The sequence below is a fragment of the Equus asinus genome, chromosome 2 (assembly GCF_041296235.1).
Source record: "Equus asinus isolate D_3611 breed Donkey chromosome 2, EquAss-T2T_v2, whole genome shotgun sequence".
Classification (NCBI taxonomy): domain Eukaryota; kingdom Metazoa; phylum Chordata; class Mammalia; order Perissodactyla; family Equidae; genus Equus; species Equus asinus.
The window spans coordinates 88,727,164-88,740,153 of NC_091791.1; the positions used below are offsets into that span (position 1 = coordinate 88,727,164).

At 39.8% G+C, this 12,990-nt stretch overlaps 1 protein-coding gene across 23 annotated transcripts in view; it reads right to left on the reverse strand.

Annotated features, from left to right (window-relative positions):
• Nucleotides 1-12,990, reverse strand: part of MAPK8 (mitogen-activated protein kinase 8) — a 100,077-nt gene that overhangs the window by 18,148 nt on the left and 68,939 nt on the right. For all 23 annotated transcript variants that reach the window (XM_070493450.1, XM_070493485.1, XM_070493462.1 and 20 more), the window contains 2 exons: nucleotides 11,172-11,230; nucleotides 10,947-11,085 (listed from right to left, as the gene is read on the reverse strand). In XM_070493450.1, the coding sequence (XP_070349551.1) occupies nucleotides 10,947-11,085; nucleotides 11,172-11,230 (198 nt within the window). The remainder of the gene's footprint in view (nucleotides 1-10,946; nucleotides 11,086-11,171; nucleotides 11,231-12,990) is intronic.

Consider the following 12,990-nt stretch of genomic DNA (forward strand, 5'->3'; position numbering starts at 1 on the left):
CATACACTGAATACCAGTGATTAATACAAAAGAAAAAAAGGCTGGCCTGAAACAATGATTACTTTTGTAACATCTATATTCAGAATGCATGTATATTGTCTTGAGCGTATTTTGATAGGCAATCATGGGTGGCTTTAGAAGATACGTAATCTAAGGGCTTTATCAAATTAAAAATAGATATCAAGAGGCTTAGTGAGGGGTCGGCTCGGTGGCTCAGCGGTTAAGTTTGCATGTTCTGCTTCTTGGCAGCCCGGGGTTCACCGGTTCAGATCCCAGGTATGGACATGGACAAGGTAGGCATCCCATGTATAAAGTAGAGGAAGATGGGCACGGATGTTAGCTCTGGGCCAGGCTTCCTCAGCAAAAAGAGGAGGATTGGCAGTAGTTAGCTGAGGGGTAATCTTCCTCAAAAAAAAAAAAGAAAAAGGCTTAGTGAAAGAGAAGATTAAAATTTTCATTATTGCCATTCTGCAAATACAACGTCGCCACCATTTCTAAAATACAAAGTAACTCTTCATGTTCAAGAATAACCATCAAAAGCTCTGACACTACTTCAATGTCTACAGTGATGGTTAAAGATTAAGGGCTCTTCATACTACTGCATTCTAGTCTAGAAATAAAGATTCCAAGTTTAAACATGTTATTTTGGAAAAATCAAGAGCAAAAGCAATTTTTTTTAGGAGTAGGTATTTTTTGCTAAGAAAAAACAAATTGTCAAAAACTGCCTCAAAGAATATTACCTGACATTCATCCTTATATATCAAGATACACCTTTCTACAGATGTTAGTAACACTGCTAACTATATAAGAGGCGAAAAATCGAATTTGTATGAATTTGTGGCAGAGGCAGTGGAACTTACCTAATAGGCCATCCTCTCTCCCCCATTTTTCCAGCCTTAGTTCTAGTCAATGGGGTATGAGTGGGCCCTGCTGTCTCCTCTCCTGCTTTGGGGATTAGTAACATTCTAGACACTGGACTCTCTGTCAGCCTTGGCTGCTGAGCATCCTTGTCAAGCAGAGTCCTCAACCCACCATGACCTGCACTGGACATGCAGTGTGGGAAATAAACCTTAGTTGTGTTAAGCCACTGAGAATTTAGGGTTTATCTGTTACCTTGGCATGGCCTAGCTGTGATATTGTGATTTATAATAAGAAATATATACTTGGTCTTTGTCCAAGTACTGCCACAGAGCTCCTAGAACCCTTGGAATTTCCTAATAAGAGCAATATAGGTGATAGGAGAGCCTTTTGTTATTCATAAGAAGTCCCTTTCAACTACAACTGAGTTTACGTTAATAAGTTAACTTTTGGAGAGCCCCAAAGGATGGGGGGCTGGTTGCCAGAGGAACCAACAGAGTAATTAGAGGGTTAGAACTTTTCCGTGCCACTGCTGAGCCCAGACTTCCTCCCTTGGTGGGGAGAGGCGCTAGAGATTAAGTTCAATCACCAATGGCCAACGATTTAATCAATCATGCCCACGTGATGAAGCCTCCATAAAAACCTGGAAGGACTGGTCTGGAGAGCCTCCAGGTTGGTGAACACATGGAGGTGCTGGGAGTGTGGCACGTCCAGAGAGGGAGGGCATGGAAGCTCCGTGCCCCTTCCCTTCCCACATACCTTGCCCTACGCATCTCTCCATCTGGCTGTTCCTGAGTTAAGTCCTTTGTAATAAAACCAGTACTCTAGTAAGTAAAATGTTTTCCTGAGTTCTATGAGCCACTATAGCAAATTAATTAAACCTGAGAAGAGGGTCATGGGACCTGAATTATAGCCAGTAGGTCAGAAACACAGGTAACAACCTGCTCTTGTGATTGGCATCTGAAGTGGGGGCAGTCTTGTGGGACTGAGCCCTTCCCGTGTGGGATCTGATGCTATCTCAAGGGAGACAGTGTCAGAATTGAGTTAAATTGTAGGACACACAGTTGGTGCCCAGAGAATCTGAGAATTGTTCAGTATGTGAAAAACCATCACACACCTGGTGTCAGAAGTAATACGGTAGTAGTGTGACAGTAAAGAAGACACATAGGAATGTTTTTCCTTTACACTAGTCTATCCTGACCACCAAAATTGGTGCCAAGAGTGGGGTGTTACTATTATAAACACAGGATCACAGAAGAGACTGTAAAGCAAAACTTTAGTAGTGTGTTGGTGGCTACTGGCTGCATTTGAAAGAACTGGCCACTTTAAAAGAAGAAATGAAAGGGAACAGAGAGTCTAGAATTTCGGGGCCTTGCCATTCTGGGAAAGCTAAATGCTACTAGACCCTTCAAAAAAACCAGATGGATTGTTCAGCAATATCTCCCCCTCCCAGCGCAGTACACTCCTTCACCGTATTGATGGGCCTATGATGGGCCTGGTCAGATGACTTGTTTCGGCCAATGAAATGTGAGGGAACGCGAGTTCACCGAACCTGAAGAGACGTTTTAAAGGTGCTGCTTGATTTGGCCTGGCTCTTGCTCTTCTCTTTCACCGTGAGGAAAGGATGCACCCCAGGCAGGTACTCCTTCAGCCTGCATGCCAAATCCTGAACACGGAGCAAACCCTGAACCGGACTCCATGATCTGCAGCAGTACCACAGAGCCAAGCTGCAGACCCCGAGTGAGCAATAAATGCTGTTTTAAGCCACTGATACCTTGGACTTGTTTCTTATGCATCATTTTCACATCATAATTCTGAAAGCCTTTGAGGGAAAAAAACCTGCAGACTCTTTCAATTAATGACAATGCCTCAGACTTGCCACTAGAAGCCTGAAAGCTTAAAGGCAGACATTGAGTCCAAGACTATATAGCCAGTGGGCTAACAAATGTGTTTGGAAAAGAACTGTGATTAAAAAGATAAGAAGCCTCCATAGTTTCTAAGAGCGCCGTACTATCTTAATTCTGCGACTGTTCTAGCCTTAAACCAGTGGTTCTCAATTCAGGGCAATTTTGCCCCTGGGAGATATTTGGTAATGTCTGGAGCCATTTTTGGTTGTCGCAACTGGGGAAGCCTGCTGGCATCCAGTGGGTAGAGGCCAAGAATACTGCTAAACATTCTACGATGCACAGGACAGCCCCTCAAAAGAAAGAATTATTCATCCAAAATGTCAATAGTGTCCAGGTTGAGAAGGACTGCCTTGAAATGACACTTGGGCCCCCAGTCTTTTTCAGATAGGAAGCTGAGAAAGCTGAGCAGCCCCCAAGGAGAACACATTTTCTACTACCTACTTCAGACATATTCAAGGAGGAGAGTGGGAAAGAAAGGCTCTCCACAGGGGCGGCCGGTCCCACAGAGAACAGTGGACAGAGTGCTCCTGCAGAGATCAGATTCGGGGCCTCACCAAGGAATATTCTCCAGCCCCAGGGCAGGGGATGCTCACAACATCTGCCCAATAAAAGTGCAAATCATAAATAACCAGTGACTGTATTTTTCAATTTCCCAAATAGGATTGCTTGTTGCGATTACCCTGGCCCTATCTGATCACCACATCTGGGGGATGGGTGCAAGGGAAAGAGATGGGTGGCGGGGGGCAGATAATTTGGTCACTGTAGTTCCAATGTTTTGGGATGAAAAGGAACAACGTCTGGATTTGATGTAGAGATTACTATGTATTACTTCGAGCTCCATACCTTGACGGACAAGGACTTGGAGTTATCCCCCCTAAGGAGGGGTGACTATGTAGTAGGTGTGGAATAAAAGGAGTGCAGGAACGGCTAATAACCAAAAAGGGAGACCGTGGCAGAGCCAGGTGCTCACCACCACTCTGAAGTCAACCTCCTCTTGTTTCCCAGTTCCCCTGCAATGAGGCAGGTCCTTGACTAGCTCTGCCAATGGGCTTAGAGCAGAAGGGATGCATGTCCCCTCCAGGCCAAAGCTCAGAGGAGCCAGTCCACACCACCCAGCTTTCTCTTCCTCTGACACCGTGGCCAGCAATGATCTAGACAGTGGAGCCTCACTCAGCTGGGTCACTGAGTAACTATGTAGAACTCCACCCCCCACCAGGACTTGCAGTGACCCCCTAAGGGAGGAAAGTTGCGGGTATTTTACCAAGCGGCCATCTCAGACCAACAGAGAGATTAGCTTAGAAGGAGCAGCAGAGCTGAGTAACAATTGTGGCCTCAAGACCAGCTGCAGAAGTGGGTGCTATAGTTTATCCCATTAAACTTCTTCTAAGTTAACTCGTGGAACAGACATCAAATAAAATCCTGGAGGAAGAGTCTCCAGAACTTACTGTGTCCAGGAAGCAGGAACAAGGAGCACCAGGGATGCTCTAGTGGGGGCTGTGAGGCCTGCTCTAATTCCTTGTTGGGGACTGAGGCACTCATTCTTCCAGCTGCTGGCAGTGTTGGTTGCTGACAAATCTCTCTCTAGGAACTGCCCTCAGCTACAGCGAGCCACCTTTTCCAAGGTCATGCTGCTCCCCAGGGCAAAAGTCTGGTGGAGTCACCAGCTGATGCCTCTGGAGTGACTGCACCTAATTCAGTTTCTTCCTTTGTCCATTTTTACTTCCTTTACTCCCCCCCAGATGGTGATCCTGAGGAGACTCCCCAGTAAACTTCTAACACGTATATCTGCATCCGAGTTTGTTTCCCAGATAGGCTGACCTAAGATAAAGCCATATTATTCATCATAGGTAACAGACCCTAGTATGTCTCTTATTAGCTCAAACTTACCATGTAAACTTTCCATAGTTACACTGTATTTTTACCACTTTATCTATCTACACTAAGGGAGTATGTTAGACTATCCCAGTATTATTGTGTTTGTGAAATTCTTCTGTAGAAAACAGAAGAGCAAAGAGATGTGCACTGACACTCCTTATAATCAAACTGTCAAAAGCCAAAGACAAAAAGAGAATCGAGAGCGTTAAGGGAGAAGCAGCTTGTTCACAAGAGATCCTCAATGATATTAACTGCTGACTTCTCAAAAGAAATCATGGAGGCCAAAAGGCAGTGAAATTACACATTTTAAGTGCTGAAAGAAAAAAAACACCAAACAAAAATTCTATATCCAGCAAAACCACCCTTCAAAAATAAAGAAGAAATTAAGACATTTTAAGATAAATAACAGTTACAGGAGTTTGTTGCTAGTACACCTGCCCTATAAGAAATGCTAAAGGGAGTCCTTTAGGTGAAAATAAAAGGACACTAGACAGTAACTTGAAGCCATATAAAAAATAATAAAGAATACTGGTAAAAGTAATTACTTAAGTAAATACAAAGGTCAGTATTATTGTATTTTGGGTTTCTAACTCCTATTTTTTTCCAATATGATTTAAAACATAAATACATTAAACAGTAATTACAAATCTATCTAAATGGGCACACAGCATATAAATATGTAATTTGCGACAACAAGATAAAGGGGGAAGGACAGATTGTATATGAGCAGAGTTTTTGTTTACTATTAAAGCTAAGGTGGTAATAACTCAAAACATACTGTTATAAATTTAAGAGGTTACTTGTAATCCCCAAGGTAACCTTTAAGAAAAAGACTGAAAACTATACAGAAAAGGAAAGGAGAAAAGAATCAAATAGCACAGCACAAAAAAAGCAATTAAACACAAAAAAAGGCAGTAGTGGAGGAACTGAGGGACAAGAAGATACGACACAGAAAACAAACAGCACTACAGTAGAAGTTACTTCTTCCTTATCTGTAGTCACTTTACACATAATGGATTAAACTCTTAACTAAAAGTCAGAGAATGACAGAAGGGTTAAAGGAAACATGATCCTGGGGCTGGCCCTGTGGTGCAGTGGTTAAAGTTTGGCATGCCTGGCTTTGGCAGCCCACGTTCACAGGTTCGGATCCCGGGCAGGGACCTACACCACTCATCAGCCATGCTGTGGCGGCAACCCACATACAAAATAGAGGAAGACTGGCACAGATGTTAGCTCAGGGACAATTTTTCTCAAGCAAACAAAGAGGAAGATTGGCAACAGATGTTAACTCAGGGCTAGTCTTCCTCAGCAAAAAAAAGAAAGAAAGAAAAAAACATGATCCTACTATAGCCTATTTATGAGACTCTCTTTAAATTCAAAGGCACAACAGGTTGAAAGTGAAAGAATGGAAAAAGGTATTTTGTGCAAATAGAAACACAAAGAGGTGGACCAGCTATACTAATATCAGACAAAACAGATTATAAGTCAAAAATTGTTATAAGGGGCAAAGGAAGACAATAAATACTGATAAAAGGGTCACTCCATCAGGAAGATATAGCAATTATAAACATATACATTCCTAACAACAAAGACACAAAATACAGGAAGCACAAACTGACATAACTGAAGGGAGAAACAGACAGTTATACAATAATAGTTGAAGACTTCTATACCTTACTTTCATTAATGGACAAAATAACCAAATAGACAATCAGTAAGAAAAGAGAGAATGTCAATACCACCATCAGTCAACTAGGCTTAATAGATATATGTGGAATACTCCCTCCAAAACAGCAGAATACATACTCTCCCCAAGTGTACATGGAACATTCTCCAGGACAGACTATATGTTAGGCCACAGACCAAGTCTCAATAAATTTTAAAAGAGTGAAATCATAGAAAATATCTTCTCTGATAACGATGCAATGAAGCTAGAAATCAAGAAAAAGGAAAACTGGAAAATCCAGAAATTTGTGGAAATTAAACAACATACTCTTAAACAAGCAATAAATCAGAGAACAATTCACAAGGGAAATTAGAAAATACTTTGAGATAAATGAAAATGAAAATACAACACTCCAAAATTTAGGGAATGCAGAAAAAGCAGAGCTCAGAGGGCAGTTTTATAGCTATTAACACCTACATTAAAAAAGAAGATATCAAATCAATAACCTAACATTCTGCCTTAAGAAACTAGAAAGAGAAGAGCAAACTAATTCCAAAGCAAGATGTCAGGAAATAAGAAAGATTAAAGTAGAGATTAACAAAATAGAGAAGAGGAAAACAATAGAGAAAATCAACAAAACCAAAAGTTCGTTCTTTGAAAGATCAACAATATTGACAAACCTTTACCTAGACTAAGAAAAAGAAGAGAGAAGATGCAAATAACTAAAATCAGAAATGAAAGTGAGGACATCACCATGGAGTTTATACAAACAAAAAGGATTAATAAGAGAATACTATGAAAAATTGTATGCCAACAAATTAGATAACCTAGATGAAACAGACAAGTTCCTAGAAACAAACTATATTACCAAAACTGACTCAAGAAACAGAAAACCTGAACATACCTACAATAATAGAATGAATCATAATCAAAATCTTCCAAAAAAGAAAAGCTCATGGCTTCAGTGGCAAATTCTACCAATCATTTAAATAAGATTAACTCCAACCCTTCTCAAACTCTTCCTAAAAACAGGAGAGGACTACTTCCTAACTCATTCTGAGGCCAGCATTACCTTGATGCCAAATCCAGACAAAGACATCACAAGAAAATAAACTACAGATCGATATCACTTATAAACAGAGATGCAAAAATTCTCAACAAAGTACTAGCAAAGCAATTCCAATAGTATATTAAAAGGATTATACAATATGACCAAGTAGGACTTATCCCAGAAATGCAAAGATGCTTCAACATACAAAAATCAATCAGTGTAATATACCACATTAACTGAATCAAGGAAAAACAAACATGATCATCTCAATTGATGCAGAAATGTGCTTAACAAAATCCAACACCTTTCCATGATAAAAACAATTAACTAGGAATAGAAGGTATGTGGTGAAAAATTAATCTTATGTAAAGAGAAGTGTGGCTTTTGCCCTCAGCTACAGGTGACCTCTAGGCCCCTGGAACGTCCTGACTGACAGCAGTGTCTTTGTTTGCTGGGGGTTTTGGCCACAGTCCAGCCTAACAATGTGATTTATGACTGGGGCTTAGAGACACACGTCAGTTTCAACTTCTGGAGAAACTGGAGACTAAAGGTACTAGTGTGAACCTTAAGAGCTGGAGACTAAAGGTTAGCCAGGCAAGCAGTACGTGATTGAGCAGAAAGAAAAACTGTGGACACCAAAGGCCTGGGTGAGCTGTCTTGGTTGGTAATACTCTGTGTGCATTTTCATACTTTGTGGCTGAGAGAGGACGACTGATTGAAATCGCCATGTTGGGTCTCTCTGAGATTTTGCCCTACGTATCTCTTCCTTTGGTTGGTTCTAATTTGTATCCTTTTGCTGTAATAAAACTATAATTTTAAGCATAGTGCTTTTCGAAGTTCTGTGAGTCATTCAAGTGAATTATTGATCCTGAGGGTGGCTGTGGGGAACCCAAATTTGTAGCCAGCTGGTCTGAAGTGAGGGTAGTCTTGGGCACCTTGCGGTTGGTATCTGAAGTGAGGGCAGTCTTGCCGGGTCTGTGCCCCCTGCCTGTACAAAGTGACTCACTCCAACGCAGAAGGGACTTCCTCAAGCAGACAAAGAACATTCATGAAAAACCTCACAGGTAAGATCATACTCAATGGTGAAAGACTGAAAACCTCTTCTGTCCACCTATGCCACTTCTATTCAACATTCTACTGCAAGTTATAGCCAGAGCAACTGGGCCAAAAAAAAACAAAAAAAGAAATAAATGACACCCAAGGGAAAGGAAGAAATAAAACTATCGTGCAGATGGTATGATCTTATATACAGAAAATGGCAAAAAAACCCAAAACAAAACAAAAACCTATTAGAATAAACTGAGCGAAGTTGGAAGATATAAGATTAACACACAAAAATCAGTTGTGTTTCTATATCCTAGCAGTGAACAATCTGAAAGGGATACTAAGAAAACAATTCCATTTATAATAGTTTCCAAAAAAATAAAATACCTAGGGAAAAATTTTATCTAAGGAAGTGAAAGATTTGCACACTGAAAACTATGAAACATCACTGAAAGAAATTAAAGAAGATCTATATTCTAGACTGCCGTGAGTCCCTCCCACCCAAATCCATATGTGGAAGCCCTGACCCTCAATGTGACTGTTTGGAGACAGGGCCCTGATGGAGGTAATTAAGGTTAAATGAGCTCCTAAGGTGAGGTCCTAATGCAAAAGAACTAGCGTTCTTGGAAGACAAAGAGACACCAGACCTCTCTCTCTCTCTCTCTCTCCCCGCTCATGCACAGAGGAAAGGACACATGAGGACACAGAGAGAAGGTGGCTTCCCGCAGACAGGAAGAGAGGTCTCACCCAAAAAGGAACTTGCTGTCACCTTGGTGCTGGACTTCTAGACTCCAAAACTCTGAAAAAATAAATTTCTGTTGCGTTAAGTCACCCAAGTCTATTTATTATAGTGGCCAAGCAGACTAACACAACCTAAGGAAGTAGAAAGACATCCTGTGCTCATGCATAGGAATACTATATATGGTTACGATGGCAAAACTACCCAAGCAATCCACAGATTCAATGAAATCCTTATTAAAATCCCAATGGCCTTTTCCATAGAAATGGAAAAGCTGATACTCAAATTCATACAGAATCACAAGGGACCCTAAAGAGTGAAAACGATATTGAAAAAAGAAGAATCAAGTTGGAAGACTCAGACTTCCCTACTTCAAAACTTACCAAAAGCTAGAGTGATCAAAATAACGTGGTACTGGTATAAGGACAGACCAATGGAATAGAACTAATAAGAGTCCAGAAATAAAACCATATATCTATGGCCAACTGATTTTCAATAAGGGTGCCTTGACATTCAATTGGGAAATAATAGTCTCTCTAATAAATGGTTCTGGGACAAGTGAATTTCCACAAGCAAAACAATGAAGTTGGAACTTTCTCTCACACTATATACAAAAATTAACTCAAAATGGGTCAAATACCTAAATGTAAGAGCTAAAACTATAAAACTCTGAGAAGAAAACATAAGGGTAAATCTTAATGCCCTTGGATTTAACAGTAGATTCTTACACATGACAACAAATGCACAAGCAACCAAAGAAAAAATAAACTGAATTTCATGATAATTAAAAACTTTTGTGCACCCAAGGATATCAAGAAAGACAACATACAAAATGGGAGAAAATATTTACAAATTATCTATCTGATAAGGGTCTAGTATCCAGAATATATAAAGAACTCCTACAACTCAACAAGAAAAAGAAAAAAAAACCTAATTAAAGAATGGGCAAAGGGCTTGAATAGACATTTCTCCCAAGAAGATATATAAATGGCCAATAAGCACATGAAAAGATGCTCAATATCATTAGTCATTAGGGAAATGAGAATCAAAACCACATGGAGATATCTCTTCATACTCACTAGGATGACTAGAATGAGAAAGTCACTAACTATTGGCAAAGATTCAGAGAAACTGGCATCTTCGTACACTGCTGCTGGGAATGTAAAATGGTGTAGCCACTGTGGAAAACAGTTTGGTGGTTCCTCAAAAAGTTAAATACAGAATTACCACATGACCCAGCAATTCCACTCCTAGGTTGACCCCCAAAAGAACTGAAAATAGGAACTCAAACAAACACTTGAATATGAATGTTAATAGCAGCAGTATCCAAAAAGCTAAAAGGTGGAAATAACCCAAATGTCTATTGACAAATGAATGGATAAACAAAATGTGGTAAATATATATAACAGAATATTATTCAGTCACAAAAAAGAAATGAATTATTGATACATGCTACAACATGAAGGAACTTGAAAACACTATGGTAAGTTAAAGCAGCCAGACACAAAAGATTACATACTATTTGATTTCATTTATATGAAATATCCAGAAGAGAGAAACCCACAGACACAGAAAGCAGACTGGTATGATGCCAGAGGCTCGGAAGGGAGGTGAATGGGGAGTGACTGCTTAATGGGTATGAGGTTTCTTTCGGGGCAATGAAAATATTTTGAAATTTGATATCAGTGGTGGTTGTACAATGTTGTGAATGCACTAAATGTCATTGAATTATACGCTTTAAGATGGTTAATTTTATGTTACATGAATTATTAAAAAAAGAATATGATCATAGTTCTTTTTACTAACCCGATGAATAATTCCAGCAGAGTGAAGGTGCTTGATTCCACACAGCATCTGATAGAGAAGGTAGGACATTCTTTCATGATCTAGTTCCATCTGAATCACTTGGCAAAGATTTGCATCCATGAGCTCCATGACTATGTAACTTCATGGGTGAAAAAAGATGACAGCTAAAGTGTACAGCAACAATCTCAGAATAATGTAGAATAACATTTTAATTGTCACACTTACACATCCTGAAATTCTTCTAGGGACTTCTGTGGTGTGAAAACATTCAAAAGGCCAATTATCTATGGCAAAAGCAGAGAGAGAGAAAAATTAAAAACTGCTCAATAATACTTTCATTTGGGAACTGCAAATACATGGGTTTACAAAGAATCCACAATGAGTGTAAAATTTTTCAAATTTTATGTTCTAAGCTCAAGTAGTCACTTTTATTTCATATATTAAAACTTTACAGCCAAGGGTTGGGGGGAGGGAGGAAAGCAGAGCACAGAGGATCTTCAGGGCAGTGAAAATAGCCTGTATACTATAATGATAGCTATACGTAATTATATACCTGTCCAAACCCATAGAATGTACACCACCAAGAAGGAACCCTGATGTAAACTACGGACTTTGGGTGGCAAGAATGTGTCAATATAGGTCCACTGATTGTCACAAACGTACCACTCTGGTGGAGGATGTTGATAACGGAGGAGGCTATGCACGTATAGGGGCAGAGGGCATATGAACCATCTCTGTAACTTCCTCTCAATTTTGCTGTGACCCTAAAACTCCTCTAAAAAAATAAAACCTTAAAACAAACAACACTATCAACAGAAGAGCTCTACACAATCCATTCCATTTATGAATACTCAATTATCAAGGACCTATATCAAACAATCCTCTACATAACTTGTAAGCAAATCTTACATAGCTTCTGCCGGTTCTTATCCAACTCAACAGGCCTGTATAATCTCAGCTCTTCCCCCCCGGTTTGTCACAACACTGCCCTTTCCCAGTTTTCCTCATTTCCAGCATATCACTGGCTCGTCCCCAGGCATGCCCTCTTTCCACCACTCTGTCTTTAATCCTCTGCTTTTCTCCATCTGCACCCTTTCCATGGATGATATTATGTATGTCTTTTTCTTCAAATATCTCTATGTGGGTAATTTCCAAATATGCATTAAAAGTCCTTGCTTAGCCTATGAGTCTCAGACATACACTGTCACCTCACATGGAAGTCTCACAAATATAAAACGGAACTCATTATCATTGCCACTCAAACCCCTTACTTTTCCAGAGTGCCTTCTCTTTTACAATAGCAGGCTCAGAGTGATTTCTGACTCCTTTTTCAGCATTTGCAGCATAACAGCCATTTAAAAGAATGCTATCCCATTCTATCGTCAGTCTGAACTTCAACCTCTTCTTTCCTTTCCCTGTGCTACTATATGTGTTGAGGATTCGAACATCTCATCTGGACTGTTCGTGCTATAATTACTGCTAACATTAGGTTCCCTAACAATGGTTTTCTGCAAATCTAGCTACCATTTTACTGCCTATAATATGGTACAACAAAGACTTGATCATATTACTCACTTCCTCAAAAACTTAATGCCAACGAAAAGATTCCCAAACTTCTTTGCAGAACATCAACCCACTTCAGCTCCTGCTAAGCCCTCTATTAAACTTGATACTTCAGCCATACTAAATCAGTTTAAAGAATGTTTTTAAAGACTCTCAATGTCTTTAAACATACTATTCCCTATGCTTGTCATTTACCTAATGAATTCAGTTACCTTCAAAATAGACCTCTTTTGTAGAGGCTGACAACCCCTAGTCCTTGACAGAGCTGAATGTTCTCTCTACTTTGTCCCCACTGTATCTTACATGTGATTATGGCATTTAACACACTGTAGTATAGTCTCATTTTCGTAACAGCCTTGTCCCAACCACACCAGAATCCTTATTAGAAAGAAGTGTGATGTCTTACTTCCTTTTACAGCACTGGCATATAGGAAGATACTGACATACATTTTTAAAATGTTTGTTAACAATTATACTTATG